The sequence below is a fragment of the Hyla sarda genome, chromosome 3 (genome assembly GCF_029499605.1).
Source record: "Hyla sarda isolate aHylSar1 chromosome 3, aHylSar1.hap1, whole genome shotgun sequence".
NCBI classification, from domain to species: domain Eukaryota; kingdom Metazoa; phylum Chordata; class Amphibia; order Anura; family Hylidae; genus Hyla; species Hyla sarda.
The window spans coordinates 289,114,873-289,133,733 of NC_079191.1; the positions used below are offsets into that span (position 1 = coordinate 289,114,873).

Consider the following 18,861-nt stretch of genomic DNA (forward strand, 5'->3'; position numbering starts at 1 on the left):
TCTGCCAGTTTAATCCCCCCTAAGACATACGATGCATGCAGGTTATTAGTACCCAGATGCATAACTTTACATTTATCCACATTGAACCTCATTTGCCAAGTGGATGCCCAGACAATTAGTCTATCCAAGTCATCCTGTAACTTATGCACATCCTCTATAGACTGTACCATGCTACAAAGCTTGGTGTCATCTGCAAAGATAGAAACAGAGCTGTTAATACCATCCTCTATATCATTGATAAATAAATTAAACAACAGCGGGCCCAGTACTGAATCTTGGGGTACACCACTAATAACCGGGGACCAATCAGAGTACGAATCATTGACCACCACTCTCTGGGTACGATCCATGAGCCAGTGTTAAATCCAGTTACAAACTAAAATTTCCAAACCCAAAGACCTTAACTTACCTGTCAGACGTCTATGAGGGACAGTATCAAATGCTTTAGCAAAATCCAGAAACACTATATCCACAGCCATTCCTCTGTCAAGGCTTCTACTCACCTCTTCATAAAAGCAAATTAGATTGGTTTGACAACTTCTATCCTTAGTAAACCCATGCTGGTTATCACTTATAATACTATTATCCCCTATGTATTCCTGTATGTAATCCCTTATAAGTCATTCAAACAATTTACCAACAATGCACGTTAAACTTACCGGTCTATAGTTTCCTGGGGAAGACCTAGAGCCCTTTTTGAAGATTGGCACCACATTCGCCTTGCGCCAGTCCCTTGGCACAATACCAGACACCAGAGAATCTCTAAATATCATGAACAGGGGTACAGATATTACTGAACTTACCTCTCTAAGAACTCTTGGGTGCAATCCATCTGGCCCTGGAGATTTGCTTACATTTATATCACTTAACTTACCTTGTACCATCTCTACATTAAGCCAGTTCAGTACATTACATGATGTGTTACCAGCACTGACCTGGCCAATGTCAGCTCCTTTTTCCATAGTGTATACAGAACTAAAGAACCCATTCAGTAGCTCCACTTTCTCTTGATTGCCTGTGACAACCTCCCCATTATCATTATTAAGGGGTCCTACATGCTCTGTCCTTGGTTTTTTTGCATTTATATATCTAAAAAAATATTTAGGGTTAGTTTTGCTTTCTTTGGCCACCTGTCTCTCGTTTTGAATTTTTGCTGTTTTTATTACATTTTTACAGATTTTATTAAGCTCTTTGTACTGTTTAAATGTTATCGCTGACCCATCAGATTTGTATTTTTTGAAGGCTATTTTTTTGTTGTTTATTGCTCTTTTAACATCATTTGTCAGCCATGTAGGATTTAGTTTTAATCGTTTATATTTGTTCCCCTTTGGTATATATTTAGCTGTATAGTTATTTAGAGTTGATTTAAAGATGTCCCATTTACCTTCTGTATCAGTATTTGACAACACCTCCCCCCAGTCTATGTCCTGTAGTGCAGCTCTCAGCCCAGGGAAGTTTGCCTTTTTAAAGTTATATGTTTTTGCCTTCCCCGCCTGTCTTTGTTTTCTACATTTTAAGTCAAAAGTAACTATACTGTGGTCGCTATTAACAAGGTTTTCCCGCACAGTTACATTACCAACCAGCTCTGCGTTGTTGGAAATGATCAGATCCAACAAGGCATCACTTCTTGTTGGGTCCTCCACAAACTGGCCCATAAAATTATCCTGCAATAAATTTAGGAATTGACGCCCCTTTGTAGTTTTAGCCATCCCCGGACCCCAATCTATATCTGGATAGTTAAAATCTCCCATTATTACCACTGTACCTGCCCGGGCGGCCCTCTCTATTTGTTTATGAAGCCAAACTTCTATCTCTTCAGTGATATTAGGGGGTCTGTAAATTACCCCAAATATTATTTTTTCAGTATTTCCCTCCTTTTGTAATTCTACCCACAGTGATTCCACCTCCTCAGAATCATCACACACTATGGCATCGTTCACACTGACTTTCATACCACTTCTTACATACAGACAGACTCCACCACCTTTTCTGTTCATTCTATCCTTGCGAAGCAATGTAAATCCCTGCAGATTGACAGCCCAGTCATGCGAGGAGTCCAGCCATGTCTCAGTGACCCCAACTATATCAATATGTTCCTCCAGTATCAAGGCCTCAAGCTCCCCCATTTTATTTGCTAGGCTTCTGGCATTTGTGAACATACACTTTACATTTCCATCCTTTATGTTATTGGGGTTAATGGGATTCAAGGGTGTAAGTTTTATTTTCCTATGAAGCCTATTCCTATTAACTATTCTAACCCCTACCTCCGCTCGACCCCCAGGTACATTTATAATTCCCACCTCTCTATCTACACTATCTTCCCCCTCTTTGCTGTAGGTTCCCTCCCCCCAAGTCCCTAGTTTAAACACTCCTCCACCCTTCTAGCCATCTTCTCCCCAAGGAAAGCTGCACCCTCCCCATTGAGGTGCAGCCCGTCCCTACGGTAGAGGCGGTAACCGACAGCGAAGTCAGCCCAGTTCTCCATGAACCCAAACCCTTCCTTCCTACACCAGCTTCTGAGCCACTTGTTTACCTCCCTAATCTCCCGCTGCCTCTCTGGTGTGGCTCGTGGTACTGGTAGTATTTCAGAAAATACTACCTTGGAGGTCCTTGCCTTAAGCTTGCGGCCTAAGTCCCTGAAATCATTTTTAAGGACACTCCACCTACCTCTCACTTTGTCATTGGTGCCAATATGTACCATGACTGCTGGGTCCGCTCCAGCCCCGCCCAGCAACCTGTCAACCCGATCCGCGATGTGCCGAACTCGTGCGCCAGGCAGACAACACACTGTTCGGCGATCCCGCTCTTTGTGACAGATTGCCCTGTCTGTCCCCCTAATAATTGAGTCCCCCACCACTAGTACCTGTCTGGCCTGCCCTGTACTCCTCCCTCCCTCCTTACTGGAGCAGACACCCCCCTGGCGGTCAGAGGCAGTATCCTGCTGCAGTTCTGCTAGCTCTGTAATGGCATCCCCCTCATCTGCCAAGCGGGCAAACTTGTTGGGGTGTGCCAGTTCAGGACTAGCCTCCCTGACACTTTCTCCCCTACCCCTCTTTCTAACTGTAACCCAGCTAACTGCCTGACTGTCCTGCAACTCCGTCCCACTGTCCTCCCCCACGTCTATTCCCGAGAGTGCCTGCTCAGTGAGCACGAGACTCCTCTCCATGTTGTTAATGCTTCTCATTGTTGCCAGTCGCCCCTCTAGATGCAGGATCTGGGCTTCCAAACGGACAACTAGCACACATCTCGCACAACAATATGCACCCTCAAACTGTTGTTCAAGGATTGCATACATTGAACAGGATGTACATTGGACTGCATTTTCCAACATGGAGGCCATCTAGTTATGGGGATTTCACAAATGTATAGGAAAAAAACAGACAGTCAAAATTACACTTAAAATTTTTTTGTAGACCTTGTGGGTTCAGAAATTAACACTCACAGCGATCTCAACCTCCTGCTTTCAAACTCCTGTTTTTGTAACTCCTCTTTTACGCCCCCTCTTACACAGCAACACTCAGAAGAGCAAGTACAGTAGAGCTATGGGGATAGAATGTTGATCCAGGGATTTATTCTGTTTACCATATTTGGAGTCAGGAAGGAATTTTTTACTCTGGTATAGGGTAATTGGCATCTGCCTCATAAGGGTTTTTTCCCTTGCCCTGGATCATTACAATCGGATTATAGGCTCAACTTGATAAACTCTTGTCTTTTTTTACCCTTACAAATTATGTAACTATGTAACAATCATGACACTGTCACGACATAACAGAAATTGTCGAAATTTATTATTGCTTTTACACTTACTGTACATTCTGCCATAATTTGTACAAATTCTTTATCTTCACTTTGCCATATTTATTATGCAAGTGGGCCATTTTGGGGTGCATTTGTACCATGCTTGTTATACTTGCTATCTGACAGATGTTGGGAATGTGGCTTAGTAGAATTAATTTTTTTCAGCACATTTATTATTTTACTACTTTTTAAAAGTCAAAATTTTTGGCACAATGTCACTCTATTAGAAATCCACAAGGCAATAAGCGATTTTAAAAAATAAATCTAATTAATCATACATTATTCAATAACAAGAAAAATTATATTATATTGGCATAAGGTAAAGAGGTAAATTCACGCCATATAATTATCAATGCATAGTTATAGTACAGTTTTTTTCTCAATGTGAGCAATATATTGAAAAGCGGGACTTCCTGGCAAAAAAATAAAGAGCTTTGTTTATCAATAATGTAGTTTGGGCAAAGTGCTGATTTTTTGTTTCATTATACAATGAATAATTGAATAAGAGAGTTATTAAATTACAAAAGAAGGAAATTTATAGAAGTTTTTGAAATTTTCCTGTTTTCCTTTATATAAAACCTACACTAATTAAACATACTGATTCTCCTTTGCTACTGCACTAAAGCTCGACCTGTAATCAAAAAAAGATAATCATAGAAGTATTTGTCTGAAATAATATCAGATGAAAAATAAGGCACTCTAAAATGTGTAAATTCTTTGTCCTGAAAGGGTTTAATTACCTGTATATCTTTGATGTACTGTTCTGTAGCCTCAGCATTTAAAGCATGGGTTAGGTTCTTTCTGATCTCTTCCTCCAACACGTTTACTTCCATCAGTGTTTTTAGCACTTTACTTCTCTTTGCTACAAATACTTTTACCTCACTTGCATTGCACTGTTCACTGGCTGGATCAGTGTTTCTTGAATTTAACAAGGGAGCTACACATACCAAAAAATAAAATATATGTTAATTGCATTACAAAGGCAATCCAGAAATTACATTGAGCTACAAAGTGGGATTGTTGCTAGTAAGTAAAAAGTTAAAGAGGTATTCCAGGATTTTTTTTTTTTTTTGACTATGCTACTGGGGTTGTAAAGTTAGTGTACTTCATAATATATTTTCTGTACCTGTGTGTGATGGTTTTCTCACAATTCTTATGTGATTTTTACCCCAATATTTATTTTTAACAGCATACAAAATGACCGTTGTCTCAGATTTTTCCCAGGTTGCAAGGTGGCCGAGACCTGACCTCACTAGTCAGCTGATGAAAGGGAGCCTGTCTGCTTCAATGGGTGGAGCGATCGCTTGGTGGGAGAGAGGTCAATCTGCAACTAATGCAAAAGCTGTAGGCACCCTGACTGAAAACCACAGGACTTTTGAATGGATGCATCTCATTTATGTTTCAATTGGTGGGGTGGATGATGTGTGGGAGGGAGGAAAATGGAATTATGGGATTTGTAGGCAAAAAATAAAACTAAAACACCTAAAACAGTACCTGTTCCCAAATAGCTAGCCACAGTGTTATGGTAATCTCACAACATAGCTATTTAGCCCCAAGACAAGAGCAGATCCTTCCTAAGCATGTCCATTACATACTAGAATCACCTTATGGTGGATAACCGCTTTAATTTAATATTTTTTTTAAGTCCCCCCAAAAATTTTGGCAATCCAGTTATTACTGTATCATACTAAACACAAATATTTATGAATTACCTTTGCTAAGGATCCTAATTGTGTACTCCACTGGTTGGTGGAAGGGTTCAAATGTTCAGTGGTGCATTTCCCCAATGACACAGTCCTCTTAAAGCAAAGGACTTTTATATGAATTTACAACACTTTCATTCCAAACGCTAAACTTAAATGGGCACTGTCAGATACAAAAACATTTGATATGTTGTAAAGCATCCAAACCAATAGGTTTTGCAATTGCTTTAATTAGAAAATTGTCAGTATTTCATACTGAAAAAGCAGGTCAAACAACTGCCCCCCCTGCCTGCTTGGACACATACTAGTCCTGCTGTGTCCATGTGTCATCACCTATGTCAGAGACCTGCACAGTGAGGCAATGTCTCCTCCCTTTGATAGGATTTCAGACTAGGGAGCTAAATTAAAAGTGTAATAAAAAAAGAAATAAAGGTGCAAGACACATAAAAATTAGATGTACATGTACAGGATTAGGTACTGAGAGATATATTTAAAAAAATATATATATTTTTGTTGAATCTGACAGTTACGCTTTAAAGCATTACTCTCAATAGTAAATAACATTTTTTAAAATGCCCTAAGCCCTGTATGCATAATAATATTCATGTGTTAATATGAAAAATACCTTTTGATCTATGTATTATTGTGATGAGTCTTTATGAATTTCTCTGAGAGGCTGGGGGATTTCCCCTGGAGTATGATGAGCTCCTCTCCTCCCCCTCCCTTGTCATGAGTTCTGCACAAAATTTTTACATTTACAAAGCTTTCTACCTAAGTGCATGCTCTATATAACTAATGCAGACATGTGAAACTATATGGTGCAAGTAAAGAAGAAAAACTTGCATTTTGTGTCAAAAAAATAAAATTTTTACATAGTCACAGATTTGTGCATGCTTTTTATAACCCTAAAGCAGCCATGTGGAACCTATATGGTGCAAATACACAAGAAATAAGTTCATAAAATGACCAAAGAGAAACCATTTTGCATATAAATAATAAAGTAGCAACTTGTATTGCTTATCACTGTGCATTGAAATGCTTCTCTTCTAAATAGAAAATAAATATTGGGGTGAAAATCACATAAGAATTGTGAGAAGACCGTCATACACAGGTACAGACACTATATTATGAACTACACTAACTTGGAGCTCTTGTAGCATAGTCAAATAAAAAAAATTCTGGAATACCCCTAGGACCCAGCAAATTTTCTTTTTTTGCATTTTCGTTTTTTTCCTCCTCCCCTTCTTATCATAATTTTGCACCTACAGACCCATATAAGGACAGTTTTTTTTGTGTCACCAATTTTACTTTCTAATGACATCACTTATTTTATAACAATCTGCGGTGGAACAAAAAAAACGTATTTGTGTGGTGAGATAAAAAAAATGCCATTTCGTAACTTTTTGGGGCTTTACCTTTCGGTAAAAATTACACCTTATCTTTATTCTGTAGGTCCATACGGTTACAAGGATACCCAATTTATGTAGGTTTTGTTTTATTTTACTACTTAAAAAAATTATAACTACATGCACCAAAATAAGTATGTTTAACCCCTTAAGGACCAGGGGGTTTTCCGTTTTCGCACTTTCATTTTTTCCTCCTTACCTTTAAAAAATCATAACCCTTTCAATTTTGCACCTAAAAATCCATATTTTGGCTTATTTTTTGCGCCACCAATTCTACTTTGCAGTGACAGCAGTCATTATACCTAAAAATCTATGGCGAAACGGAAAAAAAATCATTGTGAGACAAAATAAAAAAAAAAAAAAAAAACGCCATTCTGTAACTTTTGAGGCTTCTGTTTCTAGGCAGTAAATTTTTTGGTAAAAATGACACACTCTTTATTCTGTAGGTCCATACGATTAAAATTATACCCTTCTTATATCGGTTTGATTTTGTCGTACTTCTGAAAAAAATCCTAACTACATGCAGGAAAATTTATACGTTTAAAATGGTCATCTTCTGACCCCTATAACTTTATTTTACCACGTATGGGTCGGTATGAGGGCTCATTTTTTTGAGCCGTGATCTGAAGTTTTTAACGGTTTCCTTTTTGTATTGATCAGACTTGTTGATCACTTTTTATTCATTTTTTCATGATATAAAAAGTGACCAAAAATACACTATTTTGGACTTTGGAATTGTTTTGCGCATACGCCATTGACCGTGCGGTTTAATTAACGATATATTTTTATAATTCGGACATTTCCGCACGCGGCGATACCACATAAGTTTATTTTTATTTACACTGGTTTTTATATGGGAAAAGGGGGGTGATTCAAACTTTTATTAGGGGAGTTGTTAAATGATCTTTATTCACTTTTTTTTTTGCAGTGTTATAGCTCCCATAGGGACCTATAACACTGCACACACTGATCTTTTACATTGATCACTGGTTTCTCATAGGAAACCAGTGATCGATGATTCTGCCGCTTCACTGCTCATGCTTGGATCTCAGGCACTGAGCAGTCATTCGACAGCCATGGTGAGAGAAGGGGCAGCTGCACCCATTGCTGGCGCCGCTGCCCCTTTGCCTCCTCCCATCCCCGGTGGCATAATTACCTGGGTCGGGTCCACGCTGCTGCAGGCCTCCGGCGTGCGTCCCCTGCTTCGTTGCTATGCACGGCGCGGCGCACTGACGTCATGCGCCGCGCCGTGCAGCGCATAGCAACGACGAAGGGGACGCATGCCGGAGGCCTGCAGCAGCGCGGACCCGACCCAGGTAATTATGCCACCGGGGATGGGGGGAGGCAACAGGGCAGCGGCGCCAGCAATGGGTGCAGCTGTCCCTTCTCTCCCCCAGGCTATCGGCGCCGGCAATGGGGCGCCGGTACCGATAGTCAGGGGGACAGAACGGGCAGAGGCGCCGATAGCCAGGGGGAGAGAAGGGCCGGCAGCAGGGCTCTAGACCCCAGGAAAGGCAGGGGGAGAGAAGCGGGCAGCGACGGCCTCTCTCCCCCTGCCTTTCCTAGGGATGTATCGGGGTATACACGCGCACACACGCACCCTCATTTTACCATGGATATTTGGGTAAAAAACTTTTTTTACCCAAATATCCTTGGTAAAATGAGGGTGCGTGTTATAGGCCGGTGGGTGGTATACCCCGATAAATACGGTAATTTTTTTATGGTATATGAAGTGACTAAAAAATGCAAAATTTTGGACTTTGGTACTTTTTTACGTGTACGCCATCAACCGTGCAGTTTAGCTATCCTTATATTTAATTGTTCAGACATGCTACACAGTACATTACCATATTAGTATTTTCTGTTAAAGATTTATGGGTTTAAATCTTTAACAGAAAATACTAATCTAGTAATTAAATCTGCAGATTTGTCAAATCTTTGTGACAATCTGCAGGATTGTCATAATGGACTATGAGAAGTACCATAAGGAAGCGGTCAATATTTTATCAGACCAAAAATATTATAAAAAAAACTAAAAAAAAAAAAAAACACTGAACAATAAAACTAAAATCTGAAATGTATCCTGGATAAAGCCCTAGAAGAACATTGTTTGCTAAAATGTGTAAAGAACTTAATCTATAGTCCCAATCCTAGTGTGTCTTACTTTTATATTTTGCCTAAGATACACAAGGATAAAAGAAACCCGCCTGGTAGACCAATAATAGCCAGCATGGATTCTATTACTGGTGGCCTATCGGAATATATAGACCACCAACTTCAAAGATTTGTGGTAAACTTGCCAGCTTATCTCAAAGATACTGGCCATTTACTAACATTACTAAAAGAGATCACATGGGAACAAAACTATATATGGGCTACACTGGATGTTACTAGTTTATACAGTAACATCCCCCTTTCTAAAGGAATAGAAATTATTAAAACTTTTCTAGAAGAGGACCCCTTGATGCCCACTCCGCAAATTTTTTTTTTTATTAGAGGCCATACTGTATACATTAACCCATAATTATTTTTCCTATAATGGGGAATACTACATGCAGGTTTGCGGGACAACTATGGGGACAAAATTTGCCCCCTGTTACACAAACCTGTACGTTTGGGCCTTTGAGAAGCGGATCCAGGATCCATGCGTGAAATTAGTTCTACAGGCGATTCATCGACTATATCATCCTGATTTGGAGTGCTTCCGAGGAGTCGCTTGTGGACTTCATCCAAGAATTAAATATCTATGATTGGGGTTTAAATTTTACCTCCCATGTTATTAATCAAGAAATTGTTTACCTGGATTTAAAAATATATATTCAGGAGGGCTGTTTGAATACCACCACCCATTTTAAGGATGGATGCAAACAGCTACCTGAGTTATGATAGTTACATAGTTAGTATGGTTGAAAAGACATACGTCCATCAAGTCCAACCAGGGAATTGAAGGGAAGGGTGTAAGGGGAAGGGATGTAGTTTTATAATTCTGCATAAGCATTAATGTTATTTTGTTCCAGGAATGTATCTAACCCTGTTTTAAAGCTATTAATTGTTCCTGCTGTGACCAGTTCCTGAGGTAGACTGTTCCATAAATTCACAGTTCTTATGGTAAAGAAGGCATGTCGCCCCTTTAGACTAAACCTTTTCTTCTCCAGACGGAGGGAGTGCCCCCTTGTCCTTTGGGGGGGGTTTAACCTGGAACAGTTTTTCTCCATATTTTTTGTATGGGCCATTTATATACATTTATCATATCCCCCCTTAAACGTCTCTTCTCAAGACTAAACAATTGTAACTCCTTTAATCGCTCCTCATAGCGAAGATGTTCCATGCCCCATATTAGTTTAGTCGCACGTCTCTGCACCCTTTCCAGCTCCGCAGTGTCCCTTTTATGGACAGGTGACCAAAACTGAACAGCATATTCCAGGTGAGGCCGTACCAATGCTTTATAAAGGGGGAGTATTATGTCCATGTCCCTCGAGTCCATGCCTCTTTATATACATGACAATATCCTGCTGGCTTTGGAAGCAGCAGCCTGACATTGCATGCTATTCTGAAGTCTGTGATCCACAAGTACACCCAGATCCTTCTCTACCAGTGACTCTGCCAGTTTAATCCCCCCTAAGACATTCAACGCATGCATGTTATTAGTACCCAGATGAATAACTTTACATTTATCCACATTGAACCTCATTTGCCAAGTGGTTGCCCAGACACTTAGTCTATCCAAGTCATCTTGTAACCTATACACATCCTCTATAGACTGTACCGCGCTACAAAGCTTGGTGTCATCTGCAAAGATAGAAACAGAGCTGTTAATACCATCCTCTTTATCATTGATAAATAAATTAAACAACAGCGGTCCCAGTACAGAACCTTGGCGTACACCACTAATAACCGGGGACCAATCAGAGTACGAATCATTGACCACCACTCTCTGGGTACGATCCATGAGCCAGTGTTCAATCCAGTTACAAACTAAAGTTTCCAAACCCAAAGACCTTAACTTACCTGTCAGACATCTATGAGGGACAGTATCAAATGCTTTAGCAAAATCCAGAAACACTATATCCACAGCCATTCCTCTGTCAAGGCTTCTACTCACCTCTTCATAAAAGCAAATTAGATTGGTTTGACAACTTCTATCCTTAGTAAACCCATGCTGGCTATCACTTATAATACTATTATCCCCTATGTATTCCTGTATGTAATCCCATATAAGTCCTTCAAACAATTTACCCACAATGCACGTTAAACTTACCGGTCTATAATTGCCTGGTGAAGACCTAGAGCCCTTTTTGAAGATTGGCACCACATTTGCCTTGTGCCAGTCCCTTGGCACAATACCAGACACCAGAGAATCTCTAAATATCATGAACAAGGGTACAGATATTACTGAACTTACCTCTCTAAGAACTCTTGGGTGTAGTCCATCCGGTCCTGGAGATTTGCTTACATTTACTTTACTTAACTTACCTTGTACCATCTCTACATTAAGCCAGTTCAGTACATTACATGATGCGTTTCCAGCACTGACCTGTCCAATGTCAGCTCCTTCTTCCATAGTATATACAGAACTATTCAGTAGCAAAGCCTTCTCTTGATCGCCCGTGACAACCTCCCCATTATCATTATTAAGGGGTCCTACATGCTCTGTCCTTGGTTTTTTTGTATTTATATATCTAAAAAAATATTTAGGATTAGTTTTGGTTTCTTTGGCCACCTGTCTCTAATTTTGAATTTTTCCTGTTTTTATTACATTTTTACAGATTTTATTAAGCTCCTTGTACTGTTTAAATGTTATAGCTGACCCATCAGATTAGAATTTTTTGAAGGCTATTTTTTAGTTGTTTATTGCTCTTTTAACATCTTTTGTCAGCCATGTAGGATTTAGTTTTAATCGTTTATATTTGTTCCCCTTTGGTATATATTTAGCTGTATAGTTATTTAGAGTTGATTTAAAAATGTCCCATTTACCTTCTGTATCAGTATTTGACAACACCCCCCCCCAGTCTATGTCCTGTAGTGCAGCTCTCAGCCCAGGGAAGTTTGCCTTTTTAAAGTTATATGTCTTTGCCTTCCCCGTCTGTCTTTGTTTTCTACATTTTAAGTCAAAAGTAACTATATTGTGGTCGCTATTACCAAGGTTTTCCCGCACGGCTACATTACCAACCAGCTCTGCGTTGTTGGAAATGATAAGATCTTCTTGTTGGGTCCTCCACAAACTGACCCATAAAATTATCCTGCAATAAATTTAGGAATTTTCTCCCCTTTGTAGTTTTAGCCAGCCCCCTACCCCAATCTATATCTGGATAGTTAAAATCTCCCATTATTACCACTGTACCTGCCCTCTCTATTTGTTTATGCAGTCGACCTTCTATCTCTTCAGTGATATTAGGGGGTCTGTAGATTACACCAAATACTATTTTTTCAGTATTTCCCTCCTTTTGTAATTCTACCCACAATGATTCCACATCCTCAAAATCATCACACACTATGGCATCGTTCACACTGACTTTCATACCACTTCTAACATACAGACAGACTCCACCACCTTTTCTGTTCATTCTATCCTTGCGAAGCAATGTAAACCCTGCAGATTGACAGCCCAGTCTTGCGAGGAGTCCAGCCATGTCTCAATGACCCCAAATATATCAATATGTTCCTCCAGTATCAAGGCCTCAAGCTCCCCCATTTAATTTGCTAGGCTTCTGGCATTTGTGAACATACACTTTACATTTCCATTAAGTTTTACACATATAGTCTCACTAATGGGATTTTCTGAGTTATTGGGGTTAATGTTATTATTTGAGTTATAAGTGCTAATTGTACTATTTAAGTTATTTGGGCTAATGGGATTTTTTGCGTTATTGGGTCTAACGGTATTATTTAAGTTATTGGGACTAATGTTATTATTTGACTTAATGGGGCTTATTGTAGTTATTGAGTTATTGGGGCTAATGGAATTTTTTGAATTATTGGGATTACAATTTTTCGGGCTACATTTATTTTTACGGCTGGTTTGTAACCCATGGATCTCCTTATCCACTGCTCTCAACCTCCCCCCACAGGACTCCTCTCCACCCACCATTATGTCCTGACCCCTCTCTAACCTATCCATCCCACTGTCTGATTTCTTTGCTTTATTATCCTCCCCCCACTCACCTAGTTTAAATACTCTGCCACCCCTTCCAGTATTCTCTCCCCCAGCACAGCGGACCCCCTTCCATTCAGGTGCAAATTATCTGTAGAATAGAGTTTGTACCCCAATGAAAAGTCAGCCCAGTGCTCTAAAAACCCAAACCCTTCCCCCTTACACCACGACTTAAGCCATGCATTTAACTCCCTAAGCTCCCGCCGTCTTTCCTGCGATGTGCATGGCACAGGAAGTATTCCAGAGAACACAACCTTAGAGGTCATTCCCTCCATCCCCTACCACAACTAACTGTCTTGGCCTACCTGCGTTACCATCCCCCACACTACTAGTTGAGCTGTTCCCCAGGCTGTTAGGGAGACCGGTATCCACTAGGGTTGCCATCTCTGATACTGAGGCCCTCGCATCATCGCCCAACTTGGCAATTTTACTTGGGAGATCAGAAGCAGAAGTGGCCTTCCTTTTTCTTGCCCCCTTTCCAGTCCCTCTAACTACATTAACCCAGCTCCCTACTTGGGCCTCCTGGCTAGTTTCTCCAACCTCCATTTCTACCCCACTAACTGCTTGCTCTGTAAGCAGTATGCTCCTTTCAAGATTGTCAATCGCCCTCAATGTTGCATTTTGCTCCTCTAGATCTCTAATACGAGCTTGCAGGTGGGCAACATGCTCACATTTGTCACAGCGGTATTCACCCTGAAGCTGCTGCTCCAGAGATGTTTACATGTGGCACAATGTGCACTGAAGAAAACCTCCAATCCTGCTGTCCATATCCTTGGTGACAAACAGCTGTTATTAACTATTAAGAAAAACTACTTTTATCAAGGGTGTGTAATACTTACAGTTACAGTGGGTCCTGCTTACAACTCCTGCTTTTTAAACTTCTGCGTATAAAACTTCTCAGATGTTCACACTTAAGAATACAAACCAAAGCTTCAGAGAGACTCAGCCAGAGCAAAGCTCACAGAGTATCCCAGTTAGTTTTATACACCTGAGAGCAGTTAAACAATTAACCCCTCCCCAGGTGTGCTACAGAATAGTTGTCACAATAAGAGCTTGAAAAATAATGTCCCCTATGGTTAGATGAAGAGAACAAGGCGTAACTGTTTCTCTGACCAGGAGTTAAAACAACAAACCTTGGTTTTACAGAATCGGTTTAGACAAAAAGGCTACCCTAAACCTTTGATAGATGGGGCCCTAAAACGAATAAATACCTTATCTCAAACAGACTGTTTACCAGGACACAAAAAAGTAGAAACTGACCAGGGATATAAACAACATTCGATGCAGCCTTTATTACTAGGTATAATAATTCACATTCAGAGATAAAAAATATATTGCGAACCAATTGGGGTCTGATTAAGGGAGATCCAATTTTAAATAAATGTATTACTGAGAAACCCAGATGTGTCTTTAGGAGAAGTAAAACCCTAAAAAACATACTAGCACCATCTATACCACGAAAGCAACGGGTAGTCCCAAAAAAAAAACTAAAGGGGGCTTAGGAGAAACTAAAAGGGGTGTATAAATGCGGTATAAGTCGCTGAAAATGCTGCGAACAAATCTATAATAAAAAGAACTGAGGTGGAAATTCCAGATGAATCCAAACCATATCTTTTAAAGGATCGTTTAGATTGCAGTAGTAATTATATCATATATATGATAGAATGTCAATGTGGACTACGCTATATTGGCAGGATGATAAACAGTCTAAGAATCCGTATTAATAAACACAGATCCAATATAAAAAATGGATACACACTACAGTGTATCACGTCTCTTCTTACACCATCACTAAAAAGATCCGAAAAGGTATGAAAGTGACACCACTGGAAAAAATCAGAAACCGAGATTACAAAATACTCTGCAATAAAGAAATGTTTTGGATATTTAGGCTTAAAACTTTAATCCCTCAAGGTTTAAATAACATTTTAGAACAAGTATATTAATAGGGGCACTGTGTGTATGTGACGGTCCGGCACCCTATAAAAGGTTTGCCTGGACAGAATTACACCCACTGCCTCTCATTTATTTATTATCTTAATATATTAATATTATTTTAATATTTTTTTCCCCTAGATGATTCTATAGGGCTATAATAACTCATTTTCATCTACAATACATCTCTAAGTATATTGTAATAGTTGCCTTTCTCTGCGCCCCAGTTTCCAGAGCCTGGTTTTCCCTATGCGTTCCACGGTTACAGGAAGTGACGTCGGTGGAACGCACGGATGGTCAGGTGACCTGACGCACACCGGATGTCACACGCTTGGAGGAGCGCGAATCATGTGATTACATTGGAAATATGGAGGGATAGAGCGACGGTGAAGCATCCGGTAAGCACTTACCTTGTATGTATATAATGTCTTTAATGTTGTGACTGATGAAGGAGGTGGCGGAAGCCTTTGTAACCTCAGAAACGAGTCGCTGCAAGAAGATGCCGCAGACTCATCCCTATGGTTACATTACTGACTGAAGAAACTCAAGCTAGACTACACGTTATTCTGGAGGGCGGTTTACTCCAAACGTGGAGTAAGTTAAAGCCTCATTTTTTGCACTTGTCTCCTCTATTTTTATTAATGTCCTCTTGAGCGCTGGTTACTTTTATTTCCCTCTAATATTGCTTATACGGCTGCACTTGAAGTCCACCCGGATCTAAACCTTGACGCCCTCCAACCCTGATTTGATAACTACCCTGGTGGAGGAAAACTTTTCAACATATCTATATATACCAACGTGGCCCTGGTGGTGTTTGCGGTGGATCCTATATTTATGGGACTGCTCACACCGGGTGAGTGCCCCTTATCTTATAAATACATTTTAATTTTCTATGTATATATATATTTTTTTTTGTGTGCGTGTGTGTGTTTTTTTTTTAGTTTCCTAAACTAAAGCGCTCCCGTTTAGTAATTTTCTGATAATGTATTATGATTTTTAGAAGGTAAGGAGGAAAAAATAAAGTGCAAAAAAAACCTGTGGTCCTTAACCCCTTAACGACCACCGACGTAAATGTACGTCCTGGTTTGGCGGGACGTCGTGCACCAGGACATACATTTACGTCCTGTGTATGACCGCAAGAATCGGAATGGTGCTCGCGTCATACACGGCAGTTTCAGGCTGCTAGCAGCAGCCAGGGACCCACCGGTGATGGCCGACATCCGCAATCGCACGTATGTCCGCCATTAACCCCTCAGATGCCGTGACGCCGCGGAGATCCGATCATCCAGCTTGGCGGAAGGAGGTCCCCTCACCTGGCTCCCGGGGTCTTCTGCTCTGGTCTGAGATCGAGCAGACCAGTGCAGAAGATCACCGATAATACTGATCAGTGCTATGTCCTATACATAGCACTGAACAGTATTAGCAATCAAAGGATTGCTATAGATAGTCCCCTATGGGGACAGAAAAAGTGTAATAAAAAAAGTTGAAAAATGTCAAAATAAATAGTAAAAAAAAGTGAAAAATCCCCTCCCCAAATAAAAATTGGCCGTTTTTCCCATTTTACCTCCAAAAAGAGTAAAATTATTTTTACGTTTATATAAACATATTTTGTATTTTGTGTAAATGTCCGAACTATCAAAATACAATGTTAATTATCCCGTACAGTGAATGGCGTAAACGTAAAAAATAAGAAAAGTCCAAAAATGCTGCTTTTTTTGTCACATTTTATTTTAAAAAATTAATAAAAAATGATCTAAAAGTTTTATATATGCAAATGTTGGATCGATAAAAAGTACAAAAAAAGCGCAAAAAATTGGCCCTCATACCGCCCTATATATGGAAAAATGAAAAAGTTATAGGTGGTCAAAATAGGGTGATTTTAGATTACTGATTTTGTACAAAAGGTTTTAGATTTTTTTTTAAGCGGTACAAAATATAAAAGTATCTAGCCATGGGTATCATTTTAATCGTATTGACGCACAGAATAAAGAACACATGTCATTTTTACCGTAAAGTGTATAGTGTGAAAACGAAACCCTCCAAAATGTGCAAAATTGTGGTTTTCATTTAAATTTCCTCCTTAAAAATGATTTAATTGGGTTCGCCACACATTTTATGGTAAAATAAGAGTACAATTGGTCACACAAAAAACAAGCCCTTATATGGGTCTGTAGATGGAAATATTAAGGAGTTATGGATTTTAGAAGGCAAGGAGGAAAAAACAAACTAAAAAATAAAATTGGCCTGGTCCTTAAGGTGAAAATGGACTTGGTCCTTAGGGGTTAAGGGGGTAAAACCCCGGTAAAAGGACCAGGGCGTACAGGTACCCCCTGCGTCCTTATGTGGTTAAATGGAAAAAATTGTCTCTAACGACAGTCACAAAAAAGCTATTTATAAACAGCACAGCGGCACGGCAGAGGTATGAAGCCAGCTAAGGAGCTGAGCATGCATCATACCCGTATGGTCCCGAATGCTATCAGCAGCCAGGACCCGCGGCTAATGCCGGACATTGCCGATCAGGCCGATGTCCGGCATTAGCCCTTTAGACGCCATGATCAAAGTTGATCACAGCATCTAAAAGTGACTAAATCTGTCCCCGGCTGCTCAGTGTAAATCGCGGGAAATCGAGATGTCCTGATCAGCTGTGAGGATGGAGGGAAGTACCTCCTTCCCCGACGTCCAATCGTTGCTCCATTTCTGCAGCCAGCCATTGCAGGCAGAAGCAATCGAGCACTAATAACACTGATTAATGCTCTGCTATGGAGCATCACTGATCAGTGTATGCTATCTGAATATTGCATGTAATAGTCTTCAATGGGGAGTAAAAAAAATGTAATTAAAAGTTAATAAATATGAATTAACCCCCTTCCCTAAGAAAAGTTTGAATAACCCCCCCCCTTTTCCAGTTTTTAATATAAAGTTATGTAAACAAAAATATAAACATATGTGGTAACTCCGCGTGCATAAATGTTATTTTAACTGAACGGTCAATGGTGTAAATGTAAAAAAAACATACCAAAGTCAAGAACTGCGTATTTTTGTACGCTTATTATACCATAAAAAAATTTATGAAAAGCGATCAGAAAGTCCCATAAAAAATAAAAGTATCCATAAAAACTTAAAAGGGGTATTCCACTGGCCAGTGTTCAGAACTTAACTATTTTAATACTATTTTAATACTGTATAAAAATGTGTATGTTTAAAGGACAACTGTAGTGGTCAAAAATCCCTGCCCAAATGTTCCCCAAACAAAAGTTATACAATTCAGTCAATTAGTTCTATTTACCTATATGCAGCCGTTTCTGAGATATTAGAGTTGCCAGCATAGCCCAGTAGTCCTGCGCCCGTCCCCTATTCATTACATTGCAGCCGCCATCTTGGGGACGGAGATCTCTTCCTCCCAGCAGTGTTTGTGCTCCCCCTAGCCTCGGTCGGGTCCTCCCTGCTTATGCATATGCATGAGCGGGTGCTTTCTGAGGCAGCCATAGGCTCATCCTCAGAAACGCCCCTATCTATAAGATTCAAGCAGGTGGAGAATGAGGACGTCCACAGCTCCTCCCCCCTCCCCTGCTCTGTCTACATAGGACCTCACTTACCACGGGGAGGTTTCAAGTTTTCATGGGGGAAACACAGAGCAAACCACAGAGCAGGGAGGGGGGAGGGGAGGACGTGTGTGTGAAGGAGACATATTACACTGCACGGGCTGGTGGTGTATAGACTACAGGGAATAAATATCATACTGATTCTGTGTGTGAGAGGGGGGGGGGGGGACTACTGAATGACACATGCTGGGAGTTGTAGTCCCTGTTATGTGTGTGTGTGTGTGTGTGTGTATGCCAGTGTTTCCCAACCAGGGAATGCTGGGAGT

General features: G+C 40.2%; 1 protein-coding gene across 14 annotated transcripts in view; it reads right to left on the reverse strand.

Moving 5' to 3' along the window:
- C3H6orf118 (chromosome 3 C6orf118 homolog) overlaps positions 1-18,861 on the reverse strand; it is a 303,945-nt gene that overhangs the window by 154,774 nt on the left and 130,310 nt on the right. For all 14 annotated transcript variants that reach the window (XR_008891406.1, XR_008891407.1, XM_056566824.1 and 11 more), the window contains one exon: positions 4,539-4,735. Coding sequence is in view for 12 of the 14 variants with exons in the window: in XM_056566824.1 (XP_056422799.1) it covers positions 4,539-4,735 (197 nt within the window). In the remaining 2 variants the exon portion in view is untranslated. The remainder of the gene's footprint in view (positions 1-4,538; positions 4,736-18,861) is intronic.